At 43.6% G+C, this 26,191-nt stretch overlaps 1 protein-coding gene across 1 annotated transcript in view; it reads right to left on the bottom strand.

Moving 5' to 3' along the window:
- LOC126336800 (uncharacterized) overlaps window positions 1–26,191 on the bottom strand; it is a 347,186-nt gene that overhangs the window by 33,104 nt on the left and 287,891 nt on the right. The window contains exons 6-8 of the mRNA XM_050000834.1: window positions 23,509–23,830; window positions 13,611–13,808; window positions 10,159–10,464 (exon numbers count right to left, since the gene is read on the bottom strand). Of these exons, the coding sequence (XP_049856791.1) occupies window positions 10,159–10,464; window positions 13,611–13,808; window positions 23,509–23,830 (826 nt within the window). The remainder of the gene's footprint in view (window positions 1–10,158; window positions 10,465–13,610; window positions 13,809–23,508; window positions 23,831–26,191) is intronic.

Here is a 26,191-nt window from a genome sequence, read left to right as displayed (position 1 = left end):
GGACATGTCGATACCAGGGCAAAAAGTCTTTGCTAATTTCATTTCGTGTACGCATACGGGGAGTACCTATGCCTCGCAGACAGGCACGTGAACAATTTACGCAGATGTCAGGATTTGAGAGATGACGTGTAGTTGGGCTCAAAGAAGACCCTTACAGCAGAACGGTACGTCGACGAAATTCTACGCCCTATTTTGTTGCTCTTCATGACAAGCCATTCTGGGCTTAAACTTCAGCAAGATAATAGCCGCCCGCTCACACAGCGAGAGTTTCTACTGCTTGTTTCTCCCCTACTGAGAGCGTTTGGAGCACTATGGGTAGGGACCTCCGACCAGCTCGAGATGTTGATGATCTAACGCTGCAACTGGACAGAATCTGACACGATATCGCACAGGAGGACATCCAACAACTCTGTCAATCAATGACAAGTCGAACAACGGCTTGCATATGGGCCAGGGGCGTACCAACTCATGAGTGACTTGTTCAATTTGTGAAGCTCTTTCTTTCGAAGTTATAATCATTTGTCTGTCTGTAGATCTACATCACATGTGCCGATTTCCGTCCCATTAGGACAATTACTTTCTGGTCCATCTTTCTTTATTTTTTTTATTTTACTGTATCTTTCACACTGACATATGTATCAAAGGTATCTCAGTTACATTTATTAACGACAATAATAAACTTTTATGTAGAAAAGGTCAGGGGAAATCTCCGTTATTGATCGCGAGGAATGGTTAAAGTGCAATAAACTTGGTGTTTTAGTAAACAAATAACAGGGATAGAGTCAACCGAAAAAAATAGAAAAGGCACGAAGTCTTAAAGCAGGTCTTGTGGGTTGACAAGTGCTTCTGTCGGTACTTAGTCCTGATTCAGCCAATATTTATTTGTTGGCTAAGACCGTAAACTTTTTTCCATCTGCGAATTAGTTGTGTAAATTAATAACAGAAGTGTATCACTGTAATATTAACAGATATGAAATATACGAGGGTGAGTCAAATGAAAACATTAAATTTGTAATAACAAACCGAAATTTCGCGCCGTTATGCTGTAAGTTAGTAAGCGTGGTACAAACAGCGTGCAGAATGGCCCGTAGGTGGCAGCATAGTGCAGATGCACACATACCGTAGCAGTATCAGTATAAAGATGGCCGCCCCACTTATGACTTGCACCAAGAACAGCGTTCTGTTATTCGTTTTTTGCATAGTGAAGGTGTGAAACCTATTTAAATTCATCGACGAATCAAGATTCAGTACGGTGATGCATGTTTGTTACAGCAGCAAGTCTACGAATGGAGTAGGATGTGCGCAAATGGTGTGACTTCAGTGGAAGATGCTCCTCGTCCAGGTCAGACACAACGAGTTGTGACTCCACAGAACATTGCAGCAGATGAAGCCATGGTGAAGGAAAACCGCCGGATGACACTGAATGACATTGCAGCATTTTTACAGATTAGTCATGGGTCAGCACACCACATTGTGCTTGATGTGCTCCACTTTCACAAAGTGTCTGTAAAATGGGTGCCACAGCAGCTGACTCCTGATATGAGAGAACGACGTGTTTGTGCTTGTGAAGAACGTCTTCGGCGGTTTGAGCGAGAAGATGATGGCTTCCTTGCAATAATGGTCACTGGGGACGAAACCTGGGATCACTTGCACCAACCGGAAACGAAGAGAGCGAGCTAGGAAGGCGCCATTCCTCATCACCAAAACCAAAGAAGTTTCGAACAGAACCATCAGCAGGGAAGGTTATGCTCACTCTCTTTTGGGACGAAAAAGGCGTCATTTTGGAGTATTACATGCCTAGAGGGACCACTGTCACCAGTGCATCATACACAGATCTCCTAAAAAATCATCTGCGGCTTGCAATCAACTTAAAATGACGTGGATTGCTGTCAGCAGGTATCCTTTTGCAAAATGACAATGCAAGGCTCCACACTGCCCGTACAACAGTTGCAACAATCACAGACCTGCATTTTGAGTGTCTTCCTCATCCACCATACTCTCCAGACCTTGCTCCAAGTGATTTCCATATGTTTGGACCACTCAATGACGCAATGGGACGAAAGAAGATCCGTTCTAATGAAGAGGTACGCCACACAGTGCATGAGTGGTTGCGCAGACTACCAAAAGAATTTTTTCTAAAGGAATTTATGCACTTTGTAAGCGCTGGACGACTTGCATTGACCTTGGGGGAGAGTATATTTAAAATTGATACAGCTTTGTACCATTTCTGCGCAATAAATAATATTTTTAAAAATATTTAAGGTATTCATTTGACTCACCCTCGTAGCAAACGCACGTTGACGGCATCTCCATTTTTCGTCTGTTGATGGTAGTAACCCACAATTCTATCAGAAGCTCCAATTCATGAATTTACAGCATGTTAACGCCACAGTCTGCGACAGACATCATCAAAGGAACTGCAAACGTAGGAGGTACGAGACTGTCTAAATGCTTGCTCAGGAGATTAATTCACGTCTAAACTAACGACTCCTTGCTTCGCTCAGTTAAACGGATTTGCCCAGTGCATTTGTACAGCACCGAGGTCGCTGCTCACGGGCGAAGCGGAGCGCGAACGTAGCAGATTCTGCTCAGCGCTTCAGCTTCACCCGTAGCCACGCTGTTCCGAGCGAGTGCGTGGATGAGACGGCTTTACGGCGAAGGCTACACATGATGGAAGCTTAGGAAGACGTATTTGCAACGTACTGCGGCTAGTCTAAGAGGCGATAATTGCAACATGCTTTTATAAGAAGGGTTTTACCACGTATGGTTATTTTCAGTTTTTTTCTGTCAAAGCAATAACATTATTTGTTAATTAAATAAATTTATTAAATAGCTGTTTTTCAAAATAAAAATCAGTCGTCTGTGGCATAAAAAGAATACGCACTGCAGATGCTGAACAACAGCCATGAACAAAAACTTAAGATACTTCTAGTATGGTGAGCAGAATTCAGCAACCTGTACATTTAAGCATGTGACATTAATTTGTGGTGTTTATAAATTCCTCCTCATTTCGATTTTGGAATGCGTTACGTATCTGGACTTACTATTCATCATCTGTTTGGCAATACTTTATCAGTAAAAAAAAAAAATAAAATAAAATAAAATAAAAAAATGGCATTCAGGATGATTCAGTTGCCCGTACCGGTTTCATGCAGCCTACATCATCTTCAAATCCACGAGCAATATTTTCGTATTGTCTTGCTTGCCGTGGGCAAACTATAAGTATTAGCCCCACAGAAAAAATGAACACGACCATTTTGAGGAAATTTAAAGCTAAATTTTGTTCTAGGACACGTTTCCGCTAAACGCCAAACTTTTCTAATTACTCAAGAATACCGTATAAAAGCGACTTTCAAATGCGTATTTCTTGAATAATTTGAAAACCGTGGTCTTCAGAGGAAACGTACCCCAGTAAATACAGTAAATTTCCTACATTCTTTCTGTACGACAAATAGTTTGTGCGTAGTGAGCAAAAGAATAGGAAAACGTTCTGCATGATATCTGAAGGCGTTGTGGCCGCGTGAAACACAGTGGTAAGGGCAGCTGACTTAGACTATAATGAACCAAACATTTTGATAAATTCAGATAAATAAATCGAAAACAGTAGTTGCAAGTCTAGGAATCTCTTTGAATAATCATACCAAAATATCTGAATTACTGGAACTGATCCACAAATGCGTGCCTTGAATTCCTAGGAATATTGTGTGTCAAGAGCTTGAAACTGATTTTTCTGTAGGATTAATTTATGTTAGATAACATCTATCTCGTCCACCATATCTGTTACCAAACGGTTCTCCCCTGGCATGAAGACACTTAATGAATCGCCGGCCGGTGTGGCCCGTGCGGTTCTAGGCGCTTCAGCCTGGAACCGCGCGACCGCTACTGTCGCAGGTTCGAATCCTGCCTCGGGCATGGATGTGTTGATGTCCTTATGTTAGTTAGGCTTAAGTAGTTCTAAGTTCTGAGGACTGATGACCTCAGATGTTAAGTCCAGAGCCATTTTTGAACTTAATGAATTCAAATAATTGGTGATGTCGAACATAAAAATGTGTCACTAATTAACCCTGTTTTTCCTTAAAGGGACCGGCATTCAGTCTTGTTCCTCAGAAGAGAAAGGCATCAAATCATGTTTGGTTGTGTTGTTGTGCACAGCAAGCAAGAGAATACGAAAACGTTCTGCATGATATCTGACGTTGTTGCGGTCGCGTAAAATACATTGGCAAGGGTAGCTGAATCATAGTGCATAATGAACAAAACATTGTAATAACTTCAGTACCTTCTCTGTGCAGTCAAGAATATTGGTCTTTGGGTAACATTGTATAAAGAACTTATAAATTCCTGGGGTGCCGGGTGGTACGCTATAAGTCTATCAGCTTATGTTATAAGTAATCAGGAACATCAGCAGTCAAAGGCGAGATTGGTCTGACAAATAAACTGTGGTGTTTTTCCAGCTCATAACAGTGTCATGGCATATCAATCACATTTTATGGCCTTCAGACGATACGAAAAGTAGATCAGTTCCCATTCCGCTTTGACTGATGTGGCTATTCCACTTTTTCTTTTTTTGGACAGATGCGAAGACGCCATAGTATTCCTAACGCTTAACGTAAATCTAATGTATTACAAGTAGTATTGCTAGCAAACTGCCTGGTGTCTTTCAAGACGACTGTCTAGTTTGAGCGCCGTCTGGCCTCTGACTGCAGCTTGCACCTATGGATCGTTCTTTGGCCAAGCCTGGCATGATCCACATCTACATAAGCAACAACATCCACATCCATACTCTGCAGACTACTGTCAAATGCAAAATACATGGTACTTCCCACTGCTCCACCTATTAGGCATTATGCCCGTTTTCTTCCGTATGGAGTACGGTAAGAATACTCCTTAAATGTCTCTGCGAACAGTTATTAGTCTAGTCTGATCGCGGTCCCTGCGGGAGTAATATGCAGAGGTCTGTAGTGCTGTCTTAGATTCTTCACATTATACTAGTTCCCAAGCTTTTGTTCGCCGATGACATTGTAATTCTGTCAGAGACGGCAAAGGACTTGGAAGAGCAGTTGAACGAAATGGACAGTGTCTTGAAAAGAGGATATAAGATGTACATCAACAAAAGCAAAACGAGGATAATGGAATGTAGTCAAATTAAATCGGGTGATACTGAGGGAATTAGATTAGGAAATGAGACACTTAAAGTAGTAAAGGAGTTTTACTATTTCGGGAGCAAAATAACTGATAATGGTCGAAGTAGAGAGGATATAAAATGTAGACTGGCAATGGCAAGGAAAGCGTTTCTGAAGAAGAGAAATTTGTTAACATCGAGTATAGATTTATGTATCAGGAAGTCGTTTCTGAAAGTATTTGTTTGGAGTGTAGCCATGTATGGAAGTGAAACATGGACGATAACTAGTTTGGAGAAGAAGAAAATAGAAGCTTTCGAAATGTGGTGCTACAGAAGAATGCTGAAGATTAGATGGGTAGATCACGTAACTAATGAGGAGGTATTGAATAGGATTGGGGAGAAGAGAAGTTTGTGGCACAACTTGACTAGAAGAAGGGATCGGTTGGTAGGACATGTTTGGAGGCATCAAGGGATCACAAATTTAGCATTGGAGGGCAGCGTGGAGGGTAAAAATCGTAGAGGGAGACGAAGAGATGAATACACTAGGCAGATTCAGACGGATGTAGGTTGCAGTAGGTACTGCGAGATGAAGAAGCTTGCACAGGATAGAGTGGCATGGAGAGCTGCATCAAACCAGTCTCAGGACTGAAGACAAGAACAACAACAAGCTTTTGTAAGCAGGGATTTTGTGGGATAGCTGTCTTCTTCAAGATTGTCCCTGTTCAGGCATTTCAGCTTTCCCGTGACTCTCTCTCATGATTCAAACAATCCTGGTACTCATATGACACATCCTTGACAAAATTTCTAAGATGTGTCATACGAGTGTTTTATAAGCAATCTCCTTCGCAGAACGAATGATTTCTCTCAATGCAGCGCAACCTCATCTTCCGGCCCTTTTTTTTTTAGTTAACAACCTGATGCTAGGCTGTTCTGTACCGTATTGCCACTTTTGTTGTGACTGTAAAACGACATCAAAGAGGAAGGTAGTCTCGACGGACAAAAACTGAGACGCAATGCATAGGGTCGATTAAGGAGAATTGTTTAAAAAATTACTGCTGAATTTGATGTTTGAGCATTTGCAGAATCTGTTGGGTGTGTGTCTGCGTCGCAGCCCCAGTAACGTAGACGACAGCGTAGGCGGCCCCTAAACGGGCCACTACAACCACCAACATTACATTCGGGCCCTGCAGGTTGCCCTACGCCTGGACTGCAGGCGCTTCCTCGTCAGAGGAGTAGCTACTCCGCAACCAACCTACTCCGCAACCTGCGCGCGCAAACATCGATGGCGGCACCGTGATCGCGGAACTATTTTCTTCACCCGCGATCACGTGACTACACATATCTGCGCGAGGAGCATCCATAGTGGCGCTGCGATCACAATCTCGTGATGACGCGCATATCTGTCCGCCTGCCTTTATAGGCTGTGACGAGGCGACCAACAGACAGACTGTTTTCCCAATCCGGTCGAGCGCCACCTTCTAGCGGCAACCGACTCACCCCGACGCCGGCTTATTGGATTACGAACGCTGTCAGTTTCGCCGGCACCGGCGTGCCTGTGCCACAGCACTACGGCAGGTCCACGCCAGTATCCAGTACCGTATGTCATGTTACTGTTAACCTTCTGCAGTTAACCGCTGCAGCGATCTCTGGGTATCACTTCTTACTTCCTGTGTCGTTGCCATAGTGCAAGGACACAAAAGTTGGTCGTCACTCTTATAGATGTAAATGACTTGTAGCCTTTAGTTTACTGTACGAATTCAACAGATATGTGGCTTTGGTGTACAACCACTTTTTCAAAAATATCTTATGGTGCATAGAATATACTACCTTGTCAATCATTTTCCAAAATGACGTCAGCAGTGAAACGGGCTGGTAAAATTCGTACAACTCCGTGGCATCACTCGTCGACTTTCCAGCACTGCGGTGTCATTTTCTAGTTATATTTAATGTTTAAATGGGGCACGTGAAATTAAAGTGTGTTGAAATTTCATTATTCGAAATAATTATCCTTCAAAGGACCAGGCGAAAAAAAAAATTCGATAACTAAGTGAACACAAACAGCAGCAAAACTGCCAAACAAAGCACGTACACGCTACGTGACAACGATATCTTGAAATGTGTGAACAATGAAAGGCATTTACAAGTCCACATTTAACCACTGCAACGTTCCTGCCTTACTTTGTTCTCTGATACTTCGCGCTGCGCAGTTTGAATCCCTGCCAGACGTCATGGACGTCGATGACCCCTAGAGGTCTCTGCACCATCGAGCCGTAAGCTGTGGCGGCGCGCGCCTCCTGGCCCACATTTAGAGTGAAGGCGCCACAGTGGAAATCGTGGTTGCAGCGGCCAATAGCGCCGTCCTCGATCGAGTACTTAAGTGCTTCCCCTCGCTCAGCCTGCCCCCCCCCCCCCCCTTTTGCCTTTGGCTCGGGAGTGTCATCTTTGTGCCGCCATTTTCGTACAGTGTTTTACAGTGAGTGTCCCGTGTTGTGTCTTTTGGGAAGTGTTGCAAACGGCCATCATACTGTCGCTGGGTGTGATTTTTTTTTATTTTTATCTGTTACAAACAGAAGCCAGACTGTCGCCATGTTTTTTTAATTGTGTGTCTACTATGTTACTTGTCTTATTCCTGTGTATTTTATTAACATTGCCAACCCCTTTGCTGTCTGTTTTAACTTTCCACATTTTTCCGCCATTTTACACTATAAGTCACTGTTTTATCGCTTGTTTTTCTTGTTTCTTTTCTCCTTCCATTTTTTAAAAAAAGTCTGTAGGCTGTAGAGCAGCGTACTAAGCTGCTGCCATTGAAAATCAATAAAGGAAAGAAAAAAAAGCTCAGCCTGGTCTTCACTGTTGTGTCCCCCCTACCCTCCATTTCTACACCCTTCATCTCCTTTCCCAAGGTGGCTTCCATCAACTCCCCATCCCAGATGATGCCCTCTCTCCCTCCATTTATCCCTCCTATCAACTTTGATCCTCACTCCCCCTCCTTTCCTCTGTCCTTTTCCCAGGCTCCATCTCACCCCCACCCTTCCATCCTCTTTTTTTCCTCACCTACCTTCTCTTGCCCCCCTTCTTTCCCCTGAGTCATTTTGCATTTCCCTTCTCTGCCTTTTCCCATTCCCTCTCACGTCTGTTCTGCCCCTCTCTGCCCCCCCCCCCCCTTTATGAGTCCTCTCCCTCCTTTGGTCCCCCCTCCCACTTTTCGTTTTTTCCTCTCCTCCCTCCTTGTTTTCCCCCTCATCTGTACAGATTCTCCCCCCCCCCCCCCATATGCCCTTGGCTAGGGAGTGTCATCTTTGTGCCAACATTTTCGTGCAGTGTTTTACAATGAGTGTTCAGTGTTCTGTGTCGTTTGGGAAGTGCTGCAAACGGACATCATACTGTCGCTGGGTGTGATTTTTTAAATCTCTTGCTAACGGAAACCAGACTGTCGCCATGTTTTTTTGATTGTGTGTCTACTATGTTACTTGTCTGATTCCTGTGTATTTTATTAGCACTGCCAACCCCTTTGCTTTATGTTTTACCTTTCCACAATTTTCAGCCGTTTTACAATTTAAGTCCCGTTTTATCGCCTGCTTTTATTGTTTGTTTTCTTCTTACGTTTTTAAAAAGTCTGTAGGCTGTAGAGCAGCGTACTAAGCTGCTGCCAGCCTGCCCCCTTCGGGGGAATCGAAATTCAATAAAGGAAAAAAAAAAAGCTCAGCCAGTCCCCCTCCTGGATGATGCTCTCTCTCCCTCCATTTATCCCTCCTATCCTCACACCCCCTCCTTTCCTCTGACCTTTCCCTGGGCTCCCTCTTCCTCCCTCTTCCATCCTGTTTTCTCCCTGCCTACCCTCTGCCTACCTACTTCCCCCCTCCCCCGAGTCCTTTTGTATTCCCTTCCTCTGCCCTGTCGCGTCTGCAAAGCACCCCCCCCCCCCCTCTTATGGGTCCACGTCCTCCATCGGCTCCTTTCCCCACTCCCCCCATCGTTTTTCCTCTCCTTCACACCTTTTTATTTTCCCATCATCTGTCCAGATTCTCCCCACCTGCCCTCGGCTGTGGTATGTCATGTTTGCCAACGTTTTAGTGCAGTGTTCAAGTGAATGTTCGGTGTTGTTCGTCTTTCCAAAGTGTTGCGAACAGAAGTCATGCTGTCGCTGGGTGTGAATGTAATGTCTCTTGAGAACAGAAACCAGACTGTCACTGTGTTTTTTTAATTGTCTTTGTATTATTTTACCAGTCTGCTTTCATATATATTTTATTAGCATCATCATCCCTTTGTTTCTATGTTTTAAGTTCCACGTTTTTTCCGCCATAGTACCGTTTAAGTCTCCGATTTTATCACCTGTTTTTATTGTTTATTATCTTCATCTTTTTAAAACAAATTCTGTAGGCTGAAGAGCGACATACTAAGCTGCTGCCAGCCCACCCCCTTTGAGGGGAATCGAAACTCAATAAATTAAAAAAAAAAACAAGCTCAGCCTGCCAGTCTAACCCTACGTAGGTCTCAGGACATATCGCCTCGCCTTAGACAGCGTATTTACTTTCGTGTTTTGTTTACGAGTGGACGTGGTTGTCTAGTTAGGTTTTCTTGACTCTGTTGTTCGTTCTTGTTGTTGTCGTAAGGTCCTTCGTTGGTCGTGTCCGTCCTCTCCCGTTGTGTTGTTGCTCGCGGGCCGCTCCTCGGGTTCCGCCGCGTTTTCCGTCACTTCAATCCCGCGACTGTTCCGGTCGCCGTTACTACATGTTCGAAAATACTTCTCCATTTCCCCTCCCCCCCCCCCCCCCCAAACATGATGACATCTTACATAGCGCAAATGTACTGCACTGGTGTCTGATACCCGCTTTGGAAAGATTCATTTAAATTAGGAATAAATTATTGCCAGTGGTGACTAGTAGCCAGGTTTACTTGGAGGTCGATATATTGTCCGGAATAATATTGTCCGGAATGTCGATGTTCCTATAATTCAGAGAAATAAGCATTGATACTGAAACATCGATGTATAGACTCCCGACATCGAGGGTCGTAGGACATCGGTAACATAGACTCACAGTGCGGTTGAGTGCCCCGCAGCGCTCGAGGTCCCTGAGCAGGCGCACGTAGAGGCGGTCCCCGGCGGCGGGGTAGCTGAGGATGTCGTGCGATAGCGAGGCCCCCCAGAAGAGGGCCCAGAGGCGGCGCCGGCACGTCAGGAGGGCGCGGCCCAGCCGGCCCACGTACTCCAGCAGCACCTCGGCCGTCAGCCGCGACCCCGTGCACAGCTTGGCGTTCATCGGCTTCTTGTGGCCCACGTCGTCCTCGGACAGCTTCATGTACGGCCGCAGGTAGTAGTCCGTTGGCTGCAGCACGAAGCCCACCTGCCGAGCACACGTTCCCCCACTTACCACACACAACACTCTTGTTCTCAAAACACAAATATTTATTATGTCCATTATAATTATCCGGGCTGTTATGCCGTGGTCGGTTGATGAATTTTGTTTCAATTCCCAACGTTTCGTCTTCGACTGCGGGTGACATCTTCAAGGGGTCATCTTCAAGGGGGTCCTTAGGTCGATGGAAAGTCCAACACACCCACTGGCTCGCTACTGACTGCCGCTAAATTCCGTGTCCGCGCGCTCCCGCGCCGTGGTGTGACGTCACGTGTTTTGAAAACATCAGTGCAATTGGCCGCTGTCCGTCGCCGTCGATCGCCGTTGGCCATCACGCAGTAGTGGACGGGTGGTACACACCTTCTTTAACACCGGCATCCATATACCGTTTAATTTCCTCCTTTCGGTTGAAATTATTTGGGTGTTTAGCGATTTGGATTGCCTCCCTGTAGAGCCTTTCGTAGTATCCACTTGTGGCCGCTAGTACTTGCGTCTCCTCGAAACGAATATCGTGGTTCCCTGGCTGGAAAGCATGCTCCGCAACAGCTGATCGTTCCGTTTCTCCACTCCGACGATTTCCCTTGTGCTCTTGCAAACGTTTAGAAACAGTTCTTTTAGTTGTACACACATAAACATCACCACAGTTGCATGGGATCCTATACACTCCAGCTTTTTCCAAAGGTTTGCGAGCGTCCTTGGCGGGCTTAAGGTATTCCTGTATCTTCCTGGTGGGCTTGTAAATTACGGTAATATTCCGCTTCGTCAAGATCCTCCCTATTCTTTCCGTTACATTTTTAACAAATGGCAGGAAAATCTTAGATTTTACAGTAGCCTGTTCGTCAGTATGATTTCTGCGTGGCTGTCTCAACGCACGTTTTAGTTCGGCGGACGAATACCCGTTCTTCATTAGTGCATTGTGGAAGTGTTCCATCTCAGCGTCGAGCAACTCAGGTTCACAAATATTTCTAGCTCTGTCCGCTAACGTCTTGATAACACCCCGCTTCTGTTGTGGGTGGTGGTTCGAATCCCGGTGCAAATAACGGTCCGTGTGCGTGGGTTTGCGGTATACTGAGTGGCCGAAACTACCATTTTCGTTTCTAAACACCTTAGCTTTCCAGCCAGGGAACCACAATATTCGTTTCGAGGAGACGCAAGTAGTAGCGGCCACAAGCGGATACTACGAAAGGCTCAACAGGGAGGCAATCCAAATCGCTAAACACCCAAATAATTTCAACTGAAAGGAGGAGGGCGTGAAATTAAACGGTGTATGGATGCCGGTGTTAAAGAATATATGTACCACCCGTCCACTACTGGGTGATGGCAACGGCTATCGACGGCGACGGACAGCGGCCAATCGCACTGACGTTTTCAAAACACGTGACGTCACACCGGGGCGCGGGAGCGCGCAGACACGGAATTTAGCGGCAGTCAGTAGCGAACCAGTGGGTGTGTTGGACCTTCCATCGACCTACGGACCCCCTTGAAGATGTCACCCGCAGTCGGAGACGAAACGTTGGGAATTGAAACAAAATTCATCAACCGAGCACGGCATAACAGCCCGAATAATTATAATGGGCATGATATTTCCGGCCGTGAAAGTCTACATTTTAGTAACAAATATTTATTACCGAGAATCCACTCCCTCCTTGCCCGAATCAGACCTCAGAAAATTAGTTTCCAGAAGATATATAAGCCCCCCTTTCCACTGTTACTTCAAGAATTCTCGTCTCATGCCATTTCTGCTTTGCTTCCTATTGTAATTTACACCGATGCGCCAAAAAAATATGACCATCTACTAAATAGCATGTTGGTACAACTAGGAAACGTAATACAGCAGCGATTCTACCTTCCATGGATTCCACAAGTCCTTGGTAGGCATCCAAAGATATGGGCAAGACCCTCTAACCATCTCTGGATTTTGACGATTTAATGCACCAATTGGACAGAATTTGGCACGATATCGCTCAAGAGGACACCCAACAATTCTATCAATCAACGCCAAGCCGAATAACTGTTTGCATAAGGGCCAGAGGTGGACCAACGCGTTGTTGACTTCTCTTGAACAAATCATCCAATCCCTTTTCTAACAATACCACTTGCAAAGTAGGTTAGAAATCAGATTAATAATGTTGCTCACGCAGCATATGTTCGCTTTATAGGGCAACAACGAAGTTATTGACTGTGGATGGTATCGTCAGAATTCACTGTGGATGGTATCGTCAGAATGGAAATAATGAAGCCACTGTAAAAAAGTCATTAATTTTGGCACTTATCTTGAATGGATTCCCACGTACATTTCGTCGAAGTTGTTATGGCTCATCTTGTTGATTCTAGGGTGATTCCACTTTGACTGCTAGAAGGTCCAGATCTGTATTTTAGCAATATTTGAAGACCTAACAAATGCCTTTTTTTACAAAATTTGTTAATGATCAAACAATCCCAGATCAGAACAATGCTATGGTAGAAATAATTTTTGACTTCGTGTTGACGGTCCTCATTTTTATTAAACTTCTTGTAAATTCACATATACTTCTTCTTAATTGTCACATCATCAAGAAAACAGTTTTGTTTCAATCTTCATATATTTAATTTCCACTTTAACCGAACACAAGACTTGACTGTTCTTTCACAAAGCGAAATAACAACTTAACTTCTGCAAAGTGAAACAAAGACTGCTCTGCGCGCATTTGCGCCAAAACGGTTACAAGTAAGTCAAAGATTATGACACTCTCACAGAAATGATTACGCACAGGAACCATATCACTGTAATATATCGATACATTGGAGTACCTATAGATTAATAAAACCAAATGTGAATATTGTCACAAAACATGTCTGTTACTTCCCAGAAAAGTAGTACGATATTATTACTGGTATTGAGAACTGAGGTTGGAGTGCCGTAATGGTCATGTAAATAAAAAACCATTACATTCTGAAATTATAATCATTTTTTTGCTGTACATGTTCACCACATCTACCGATTTCCGTTCCATTCGATAATTTCTTCGTGATGCGTCTTTCTTTGTCTTAGAGTGTATATAATCATTGTTACTGAAGGTGAACAACCTGTCTAGAGAGCTTGCAGATAACAGGTTTAAAATGTATGGCAAGAAAGTGAACAGAATGAAATATACCTTGAGGTAGCTGAAGATGCCCATCCAGGGCGCGTCCTCGCCGAAGGCGCTGCGGTAGCCGGCCGCGTGGAAGGTCTTCCAGAGCCAGGGGCAGTCATCGAAGGCGACCTTGTCGTTCGGCCAGCAAGCGTTGCGCAGCTCCGCCTCCGACATGCCCGCCAGCACCGGCACGAGGTTCGGGAACGTGTTGTCGCCCACCTGCCAAACAGCCAGACTACTCCAGTAGACCACCTTCCCAGCGTCCACTTCATCCTCCGATAAGGCTCCAATTGAGCCACGATGAATTTCTACTCTGCAGGTTTGTGCTTAACTATACTACTCTAGTCATCAAAAAATTGGAAATCTGTGGTTAGGTCTTATGGGACCAAACAGCTGAGGCCATCGGTCCCTAAGCTTACACACTGCTTAATCTAACTTAAAGTAACTTACGCTATGGACACTTTTTTTTCGCTAGCTGCTTATATTTTATGACCCACCGTCTAATTTCTTATGGTGGGTCGTATGTTGCTACTTAGCCGCTGTGACTGGGTCCGGGGTCCGGTGTGACTGACAGTGACACCACACCGGCTCCCGTCCCCACTCACACCGTTGCCCGTGTCCCGCCACGTGGAGGCGGGCTCTATTTGTTTACATCCATTTGATATCTTTATTTTTGTGCAGCATTAGAAAAACTTATAACTAATACAAAATCAAGTAAGATATTAATAAACAAAACGAAATTAAATATTTAAAAAGAAGGAAGGAAGAGAACTGAATAGAGAAGGGATAGGTATAATATTGCCCGTCACCTGGTTGTGGGCGGCGGCCCGGGTCTTGGAATGACCCTCAAGACGCTGGCCGTCGCTCGCCATGCCTTTAACATCTATCATCCTAAAAACTAACTTAACTAGAAGAGATTAGGGTACGTTAAAGCTAGAAACTAAGACTAAGACCTCCATGTCCAGCCTGCTAAACTATTTACGATATACAATAGAGAGGTAACGGGTTTTCTGGTTGGCTCAAAGTTGCTAATGAAAGGGTACTTGTGGTAAAGGTAATAAGGTAATGACGCTAACGGTTTGTGTTGAGCCTACAACGTTCCTAGTAGAGTACATCAGGTGTAAGCACCTCCCGGCCCCGCTGAAAACACGACCTGCACGGTGGTTTTCCCCGGTCTACCATAGGTATCCGTCGGGTTGGGCTCAAAAGAGAGGGACCACAATTAAGATCCTTCCATCCAGGACGTGCGCAGCCTCTTACCAGGGGCCGTAGGTCCCTTGAAGAAGTGCCAGACTTTAAGCTTCAGATCAGAAGTTATTAGTGTAGTGGATGTTGAGGTATAGGCTGTGTAGCTTGGTTGTACAAACAATTCACGCTGAGTCAATGAGACTTACAATGATACGTGGTGTGGCAGTTAGCACCTTCCGGCCCCTCCAGCAACACAGCCTGAACGGTGGTTTTCCCCGATCTACCATAGGTATCCGTCGGGTTGGGCTCAAAAGAGAGGGACCACAATTCATATCCTTCCATCCAGACTGTGCGCTGCCTCTTAACGGAAGGCGTAGGTCCCTTGAAGAGGTACCTAGCTTTAAGCTCTTATTAGACATGGAGATGCTGTTAACTATTTACATATAAGGTGCAATCTGTTTTTAGCATTGTGTGTGACTTGTGCACCTCTCGTCGGTTGTTCCACTCTGTTCTTTGAATTTGACTTGGTTGACACTATGGATCATCCGCGCTGGACGCTTCAATATCTGTGTTGGTGCCCTGGTCTGTATCTGTTTCTTCTTCATCACTCGTGGTGCTAATCATATCTGTGCTATGGACAACACACACACACACACGCCTGAAGGAGGACTCGAACCTCTGACGGGGGGAGCCGTACGGACCGTGACAAGGCGCCTCAGACCGCTCGGCGACCCCCCGCGGCTACTGATCAAAAGTTTAACACCATGAACGGAAGCGAATAACAAATATCACTGTGTGTTCGCATACAGCTCAGAGGGGAAGAACACAGGTTTCAATCTGTAAGTCATTTGCGGATATATAAGAAGCGAAATTAAGAAGACATAGCTGCTCTGGTTACTTAGTTACATGCTCCATAGATCGCCTGAACGATTCTTCTATCGATATAAGACATTATGGAAATGAATGCTCCAAACCAGCTGCAATAAGGTAAGGCGTTTTTTAATATTATACACGATAGGCCTGTTTCGGCTTATTGCCGTTACCAAGTGACCTGCGAGATAACATTAGTAAGATTATCTGTATATGAATTGTGGCTGTTTTACGTTTACATTTGCGCTGTCAATTACGTCTAGCTGGAAGTGACGACCATATCACATCTATTCTAAAGTCTGTCTGTCAGTCTCAGTAAGTAGTTCTTGTAGTAATCTAAACGTAAAAATACCTTTTTGTCAGATATTTTGACAGTTGAGTTTTGACAGGTCTTTACTATGATGCTAAATGTTTACAAACTATATACGGCTTAAGAGAGATTACGTTAGCTACCGTTGTTCTTATTTTACTTTAAATTTTATCTATGGTCCATGTAACTTTTGTTTAGCGCATGGCTATGTCTTTTCGTAGAGGGAGACCAAGAGATGAATACACGAAGCAGATTCAGAAGGATGTAGGTTGCAGTAGGTACTGGGAGATGAAGAAGCTTGCACAGGATAGAGTAGCATGGAGAGCTGCATCAAACCAGCCTCAGGACTGAAGACCACAACAACAACAACAACAACATGTCTTTTCGTGTTTTATTATGTCAATAAAGTTTTCTAGACAGTATTTATGTTTAAAATCCGTGTTTTCGTTTAGAATTTCTTGTGGATATTTCCTTGTATGAATATAAATTTCCAGTTCTTCGAGAATTTTCATAGTAAGTCCTTTTTTGTAATATTACAAAGTCAGTTTAAATTTTCTCCGCTTTGTAGTGTTAAGTTTTCTGTTCTTCTTTTTCTTTTTTCTTTCTTTTACAATCTACCAATTTTCAAATAGGAATTCGTCTATGGAGTAGAAGAAGTTAACCAGATGAAATGATTTCAGATTAGATTTAAAACTTCCTTTGCTGTGTGTCAATGTTTTATGTTCTTGGACACATGGTAAAAAGTTTTGTTGGTGTATATTGAACTACTTTCTGAACCACTGACAACTTTAATAATGGCTACTACTACTAAATACTTCGTCCGAACAGGCCTTGGAAGGGCCATCAGAACCGACCGACCGCCGCGTCACCCTCGGGCTATAGGAGTCACTGGATTCAGATATGGAGGGGCATGTGGTTAGCACATCGCCCTCCCACCAGTGTAAGTTATCATGACCAGAGCCTCTACTTCTCAATCAAGCAGCTGCTCTATTGGCCTCACGAGGGCTGAGTGCACCTCGCTTGTCAACAGCGCTCGGCAGACTCGGATGGTGACCCGTCCTGGTGCTAGCCAAGTCCAACAGCGCTTACATCTACATCTACATCTACATGACTACTCTGCAATTCACATTTAAGTGCTTGGCACAGGGTTCATCGAACCACAATCATACTATCTCTCTACTATCCCACTCCCGAACAGCGAGCGGGAAAAACGAACACCTAAACCTTTCTGTTCGAGCTCTGATTTCTCTTATTTTATTTTGATGATCATTCCTACCTTTGTAGGTTGGGCTCAACAAAATATTTTCGCATTCGGAAGAGAAAGTTGGTGACTGAAATTTCGTAAAAAGGTCTCGACGCGACGAAAAACGTCTATGCTGTAATGACTTCCATCCCAACTCGTGTATCATATCTGCCACACTCTCTCCCCTGTAACGTGATAATACAAAACGAGCTGCCATTTTTTGCACCCTTTCGATGTCCTCCGTCAATCCCACCTGGTAAGGATCCCACACCGCGCAGCAATATTCTAACAGAGGACGAACGAGTGTAGTGTAAGCTGTCTCTTTAGTTGACTTGTTGCATCTTCTAAGTGTCCTGCCAATGAAACGCAACCTTTGGCTCGCCTTCCCGACAATATTATCTATCTGGTCCTTCCAACTGAAGTAGTTCGTAATTTTAACACCCAGGTACTTAGTTGAATTGACAGCCTTGAGAATTGTACTATTTATCGAGTAATCGAATTCCAACGGATTTCTTTTGGAACTCATGTGGATCATCTAACACTTTTCGTTATTTAGCGTCAACTGCCACCTGCCACACCATACAGAAATCTTTTCTAAATCGCTTTGCAACTGATACTGGTCTTCGGATGACCTTACTAGACGGTAAATTACAGCATCATCTGCGAACAATTTGAGAGAACTGCTCAGATTGTCACCCAGGTCATTTATGTAGATCAGGAACAGCAGAGATCCCAGGACGCTTCCCTGGGGAACACCTGATATCACTTCAGTTTTACTCGATGATTTGCCGTCTATTACTACGAACTGCGACCTTTCTGACAGAAAATCACGAATCCAGTCGCACAACTGAGACGATACCCCATAGCTCCGCAGCTTGATTAGAAGTCGCTTGTGAGGAACGGTGTCAAAAGCTTTCCGGAAATCCAGAAATACGAAATCAACTTGAGATCCCCTCTCGATAGCGGCCATTACTTCGTGCGAATAAAGAGCTAGCTGCGTTGCACAAGAGCGATGTTTTCTGAAGCCATGCTGATTACATGTCAATAGATCGTTCCCTTGGAGGTGATTCATAATGTTTGAATACAGTATATGCTTAACTTCGATGATCTGGCAGGAACCGGTGTTACCACTGTGGCAAGGCCGTTGGCTTTTAATAATGAGTAAAACAGGCAGTTTTGTTCTTCTAGTGATCTTGGTATGGACATCGTTCTTTTTCTCAAGTTGTGATGGATTCTATGACTAATTTCACTAGCGAATATGCAAGGGCTAATCAACAAAGACTGACGCAGATTTTTTTCGCAGGCGTTTATTAATCCATTTCACTTTTAGATGATCTTTTTTAAAGTACGCCCCTCCTAGTTCAATGTACGCTTCCAGTACTCGAACACTTGGTGCAGGACAATCTTTGTAAGGTCCTTCAGAACTGCCACACTCTTCTTGAGCACTGTTTCAAAGTTCTCAATTGGAATGCCCCGAAGCTTTTGCTTTAGCGATGAGAATAAAAAAAATCACAGGGTACAAGACTGAGGCTATATAAGGCGGATGAGGTATATAGCTAGTTATCAGTTGGTCTAGAAACTGCATGACTTGATTTGTGGCGTGAGAGCGCGCATTGTCATGATGAAGTCGCCACTCAGTCCGAGAACGTTTCCTTGCAATATGCTTCCTGAGTTTAGCCGATACTGACGAGCGGTATGCCCCTGTAACAGTAGTATCAGATGGAACGGCATGCTGGTAAATCATTCTATGACAGTCAAAAAAAGTGATCACCATCACTTTCCCTGCTGAAGAAACAACTGTCGCCTTCTTTGATGTTGGAGAACCTGGCAATTTCCACACTGTGCTGGCTTGTTTCCCTACAGAATCATAATGATACTGCTATGCCTCATTATTGGTGATAATCGATTCCACAAATACTTCGCATCCACCAATCGAGAGAGGCAGCTCCTCACGGGTTGTCTCCATTTGTGCGGCCTTTTGTTCGGGAGTCAACACACTTGGCACCCAACGAACACAAGTTAATCGTATAGTCAGTGCCATATGAAATTCTCAATACTTCACTAAGGTTACGTAATGTTATCCTTCGATCTTCATGGACTATCTCAGCAGCTGTGTGATGATGATTTCAGTCATTGCAGAAGCCGAAACATCAGGCCCACCTTCCTTAATCCAAACACATCGGTCTTCTTTGAAGTCCTTGAACCACCTAAAAAATGTTACACGAGGTAGTACATCTTCACTTTACGCTTGCTACAGCTTTTCGTAAGCTTCAGTGGCTCCATGCTTTAAATGAACACGGAAGTTTATTGTGCACCACTTTTCCTCTCGCATCACATCGATTGTTTGGTGCCGCGCAGGATTAGCCGAGCGGTCTCAGGCGCTGCAGTCGTGGACTGTGCGGCTGGTCCCGGCGGAGGCTCAAGTCCTCCCTCGGGCATGGGTGTGTGTGTTTGCCGTTAGGATAATTTAGGTTAAGTAGTGTGTAAGCTTAGGGACTCATGACCTTAGCAGTTAAGTCCCATAAGATTTCACACACATTTCAACATTTGATTGTTTGGTATGCGAAATACAAAGAGCATGTACAAAGCAGAACATTATACTGACCTGCCGATACGAGAGAAGCAGCCTATGGACATTATACATAAAAACAGGCTCTTTTCAAATATACTTGGTACATATAAGAAAATGTCATGAATGCTGCAGGAGAAACTGAATTCAAGTCTTTGATGATCAGCCCTCATATGCATTGAGGCGGCACAGTTAAAGTGCCTAACTCCGTGAAGAGGTGATGGCTGTAGGTGAACACCTCAAGAATAAATTAATTGTTTTACCAGCTCAGTAGTACGCTTCTTCCAATCCAAGTTTTCATCATTATTTACATCAGACATTGGAAGCATTGTACCATATTTATTGATTCCTGCTCAATTGTTATATCAGTTGCTGGTATGGCTATGTGTTGTACCGAACTGTATTTAGTGCGTTTTTTGCAAAATTTAGGAAGAGTCCATTTTCCGAGACTCACTTCATAATTCCTTGGAAAAAATCATTCACAATCTCTTCTGTTGCCTTCTCTCCAATACGATTTATTATACCACTAGTATCGTCTGCAAAAAGTACCAATTATGTTTGTTGAACTTAAAGTGGAAGGTCAGTATCATACGTAAGAAACAGGAATAGATCCGAAATTGAACTCTGTGGGGACTCCCTTTGTATTTTCTCCCCAGTCACTAAATGTTTCTTCCCTTCCAACTCTGTCTGAATTAGTCAGCAATTGTGTGTTAAACGATTAGTTCTATAAAAGTTTTTCTAAGAGAGTAACGTGATCTAGACCGACACCTTGGAAAGAACACAAAAAATATGAATTAGCAGTATTTTACCATATAAGGCTTTTAATACTTTGCGAGTTAATTTATAAACAGCATTCTCAGTCGAGAAATCCTTCTGGAATCTACAACTGCATTGTACTAAGTGAGCTGGTTTTACTTAAATAAAAGTCTACCCTTGAGTACGTCACTTTTTGAATATTTAGGAAAGAGGTTTCAGTAACGAAATTGGACGATAATTATTAACGTTTTTGTTGCCGCTTTGCTTACGAAGAGTTTAACTATTGCATGTTTTGGTACATCTAGGAAAAATTCCTTGGGCCAGTGATGCATTACATATGTCACTAAGTACATTACTTATGAAGTCGGAAGAACTTTCCAAAATTCTGTTTGAAATTCCATCAATACTATATGAATTCTTGTCTTCTCTTAGAATTTTTTGTAATTCTATTAATTTAGGTGAAGGATGTTGATGGTACTTCAAGTTGATTTAAGTTTTGTGATATGACATTTTAAATTATTCTCTTCCTGCTTCAATTAAACCATTTACCCCTCGCAATCTGTGAATTATCAGTCACAACAGTGTCGTTTAGCTTAATTTTTATGGTATCTTATTCACTTACTGGTTGTCGTGTCTCCCAATTGGCAATAACGAATACGGTTACAATCTTATTATAAGCATTGTTAATTTGGCAGTACATACAAACTTCATGACATTTTAATGGCTCTCCTTGAAATATTACAATACTGTTAGTAGAATGCAAGTAAAATGAGATCTTGATTTCTTCTAGCCTTATTTACCTCTTCCTCTCACATGAGATTTTAACTCCTTCAAAAAAAATGGCTCTGAGCACTATGGGACTTAACATCTATGGTCCTCAGTCCCCTAGAACTTAGAACTACTTAAACCTAACTAACCTAAGGACATCACAAACACCCAGTCATCACGAGGCAGATAAAATCCTTGACCCCGCCGGGAATCGAACCCGGGAAACCGGGCGCGTGAAGCGAGAACGCTACCGCACGACCACGAGCTGACGACTTTTAATTCCTTTAATTATCAATCGTTTACTTGTTTTTTTAAATGGACTCTCTGGATAACTTTTTACAGAAGCTGCTTACAATTACTAACACAAATTACTATGGAATAGATTTGATTTAAGATTATTACCTCTTTCTATATACAGGGTGGTCCATTGATCGTGACCGGGCCAAATATCTCACGAAACTAGCGTCATACGAAGTACAAAGAACGAAACTTGTCTAGCTTGAAGGAGGAAACCAGATGGCGCTATGGTTTGCTCTGCTAGATGGCGCTGCCATACGTCAAACGGATATCAACTGCGTTTTTTAAAATAGGAACCCCTATTTTTTATTATATATTCGTGTAGTACGTAAAGAAATATGAATGTTTTAGTTGGACCACTTTTTTCGCTTTGTGGTAAATGGCGCTGTAATAGTCACAAACATATGGCTCACAATTTTAGACGAACAGTTGGTAACAGGTAGTCTTTTAAATTAAAATACAGAACGTAGATACGTTTGAACATTTTATTTCGGTTGTTCCAATGTGATACATGTACCTTTGTAAACTTATCATTTCTGAGACCGCATGCTGTTACAGCGTGATTACCTGTAAAAATCACATTAATGCAATAAATGTTCAAAATGATGTCAGTCAACCTCAGTGCATTTGGCAATACGTGTAACTACACTCCTCTCAACAGCGAGTAATTCGCCTTCCGTAATGTTCGCACATGCATTGACAATGCGCTGACGTATGTTGTCAGGCTTTTTCGGTGGATCATGATAGCAAATATGCTTCAACTTTCCCCACAGAAAGAAATCCGGGGACGTCAGATCAATACCGCTTCAACCGCACGCGAGCTATGCGCCGGACATCCATCATGTTGGAAGTACATCGCCAGTCTGTCATGCAGTGAAACATCCGCACTGGCGGAATGTTACGTCATACGACGTACTTATACGTTTGAGACGCCATCTATCACAAAGCGAAAAAAGTGGTCCAACTAAAACATTCATATTTCTTTACGTACTACAAGAATATGTAATAAAAAATAGGGGTTCCTATTTAAAAAACGCGGTTGATATTCGTTTAACCTATGGCAGCGCCATCTAGCGGGCCAACCATAGTGCCATCTGGTTTCCCCCTTCAAGCAAGACGAGTTTCGTTCTTTGTAGTTTTCTTGTATGACACTTACTTCGTGAAATATTTGGCCCGATCACTATCAATGGACCACTCTGTATACATCATCCCATACCATCTCACTTAGCTTTCTCTTAAAACGCTGTAGCCTGTTTTCATTGACAAGCATCATGATCAGATATTCCATTAATAATTAAGTACACATCAACTGCTCCAACCTGAGCAATGTCTATCAAAATGCTATGAAGCAGTTTCCTTCCAGCTGGCAGCAATAACGCCTCTTATCTGGCGTAAAGCCGAACTGAGCCTGGATAGCAGATACTGTAGGCTAACAGGATGGATTGAGTATATTACTGTAAGTCAGATAGCAGTACATCGCTGAAAGCATTTAACTAGGTTGTGTTTCAACGGAAGAAATAAGGACATCACATTATTTTATTTCTGTTTACCACAAACATGCACCGTGCAGTCAAGAGGCAAGTGTGTGGCATAAAAATATGTTGTTCACTTGTATGCAATTCTAATGTTTGACCGATATGAGAAAGTATAAGATAATGCATTATGAAGAGGCAAAAGTCGTAACGGTTTCCCTAATATGGCCTCGTCAGTACCACACAGCTCCTCTATGAAGTGCTTCCTCACGCTACCTGATGCCTTGGTCTGAGGTGGTCATATAGACCGAAACTGCTAACCAGAATCAGTAACAATAATTTATTGCGATCTAGGGTCTCTTTTATTAAAACATTAATTATAATCGCCGCGTTACGTAACGATGTAACAAACTGTCGTTTTAAGTGGCGCCAAAGCGAAGCCCTACCTTATTGTAGCCGAGCATCTCGATGGCGCCCAGCCTGCGTAGCTCGGCGAGCGTGCCGTTCATCTGGCGGTGGAAGTTGAGCCTGGAGACGGCGTCGATCCCGACGATGAGCACCGAGGGCCGCTCAGAGAAGGACTCGTCGTCGTCGCCTACGTCGGTGAGGTTGACCACGCGCTCCTCAACGCTGGGCTTGAGCGGCACGAAGGCGTGGTAGTCGCGGAACACGACGCTGCCATTGGTTGGCGAGCGGCACTCCACCTTCACGAACTCCTCCCCGGACACGTCGGTGCCGCTCTCGAACGGCACGCACTCCTCAGCCATCCTGCACAGTAGCAGCAGTTGCGCGGCTTCGGGATCCCGCTCATTATTTCCCCATACAACCGTAAGGGGGTACTGATGCAAAACCGTACCTTAGTGCTCATGTACCCCTGGTAGAACTTCCCCCCCCCCCTCCCCTTGCTCCCCACCCCCATCCTGTAAAATTACCTATATGAAACTTCTGCTACAAATATTTAGCAAATTTTATTCCTTTTTAGGTAAGTTTGTTAAAAGCGAAGCAATTTTTTAATGAATTATACTTGTACAGAATATTGCACAGGACAAATAAACTGTATGATTATAGTAAACAAATTACAAGTTCTATAAACTTCATAAAAAGAATGAGAGTAAAAACACGATATTTGTGCTCTTTTTTATGGCAAATTCGGTACATAGGTTTCAGTGTGATATATAACAAAGACCAAATTTTATTTGTTTTTCATTAATAACTTATTAGAAATAAAAGAACAATGGCTATAATAAAGAGCTGAGAAAATATGCTTTTCCAAAAGTTTTATAACAGGTTTACTTTGCAGTCCCTTGCTTTGAGAGAAGAAAAGTAGTTCATTACATGGGCCTTCCCACAAATGTTGCGACAAACTTCGAGAGATTATAGCCGATGTCTTGAGGAACAAATCGAGGATAGGAATATCTGGAAAAGTCACCCAACGACGGTACAGAGCGTCGAAGTTAAAAGCGGCGCCTGCCACTAGGCCACCCCTTCGACAGCAAATGTGACTTTGTACGCTAACGGACCATAGTCTTGCAATGTTGCAATGTTGCTTGTTATTCAGTGATCGCGACTGATTACCACGATCGACAGTGGAGAAGATGGAGTCGGCTCCCGTGCAGAGACGCCTTGCTCATGTGAATGCACGTCGTGTGTAGTGCCGTTGGATGCCTTCGAATTGTCCGGTCCTGGTAGCTGAGTGGTCAGCGTGACGGAATGTCAATACTAAGGTCCCGGGTTCGATTCCCGGCTGGGTCGGAGATTTTCTCCGCTCAGGGACTGGGTGTTGTGTTGTCCTAATCATCATCATTTCATCCCCATCGACGCGCAGGTCGCCGAAGTGGCGTCAAATCGAAAGACCTGGCGAACGGTCTACCCGACGTGAGGCCTTAGCCACACGACATTTCATTTCATTTCACCTCGAATTGAGCATCTGGAAGGATTCAGCACACCTGCATATACAAGTGCAACAACACAGTGTTGCTAGATCTCTCGCAGTGCTGGCAGTCAAAACGGCTAAATTTTGACTGTCTACTTCCACTCACAGTCGACTCTTAAGACTGAGAAAGGTTAGCAAACTGGACTCGCATTAGGGAGGAAGACGGTTGAAATCACGTGCAAACCAGATTTAGGTTTTCCGTGCTTTTCCCTAAATCGCTCCTTTCTCTGAAAGGGGCGCTGCGGATTCCCTCCACACCCGTGAAACATTCCGAGCTTGTGCTCCGTCTCTAATGACCTCGATGAAGATGAGACGTTAAATCATAATCTTCCTTCCCTTCGTTTCGACCATAAGTAGTTTTCTTCATCATCTTTAACTTACTTGAAGTGTGTTCAGAAGACGCTGATGTCGCTGGATGGTCATAAATATCATAAAAAATACGAGTATTCCCTTGCTTATATAAGCATCTCTTAATCCACGCTTTCGGAAAGCCTTCAGAATGATGAAATGGGATGCCGTGTCAGTTGTCTTCATCAGCTCTTTCAACTGCAAGCTTAAAATCAACCATTTTATTTACTCCGCAGCATCAATATCTGTACTGGAAATTTGTCAAGGTAAGACGCAAAGCTTACATTTGCGACGTTTCTCAATGCGAAATTAAAATCGAATGAAATGGAGTGATGTAAGTGAGATCTGCTTTCCACGTCACTTTTTTATTGTATCAAATTGAAGCGCTCAAGTAGGGTCTCGCTCCGACCCTCAGCTACAGTAATTGGCGAAAATCGGAAATCTACCACCATTACCGTATTTACGTTAATACCCGGTCGCCGACCTTTCATATGCTGCTATTACGTAGCGCAGTAGCAGTCGGAACTGCACTGATGGAAACGAGTGAGTTTTGCAGACGGCAGCTGTGCGAAACAAGTGCATTATTGCCATATAAACCAGGTTAGCGATACAAGGCGTGTTCAGTAGTACTCGTTTGTTTATGATGTTACTTGACAAAATAGGACTGCACAAATGATACTGAGACAACAACAGCGTGAGTTTAGTCTCGGGCTGAGATGAACATCTCACTTTGCAGGCAGACTACATGAATATTTGGGTAGGAGAACTCACGTACCCTTTCAGGTTAGTTCCTCAATTAACTTTCTTTCTTGATCAGTTTGTGCGCCTCTTAGTACCTGCACCCCTGC

Source organism: Schistocerca gregaria, chromosome 2 (assembly GCF_023897955.1).
Source record: "Schistocerca gregaria isolate iqSchGreg1 chromosome 2, iqSchGreg1.2, whole genome shotgun sequence".
Classification (NCBI taxonomy): Eukaryota; Metazoa; Arthropoda; class Insecta; order Orthoptera; family Acrididae; genus Schistocerca; species Schistocerca gregaria.
The sequence above is the reverse complement of the archived record's forward strand: the minus strand, read 5'-3'. Positions and strand labels throughout refer to the sequence as shown.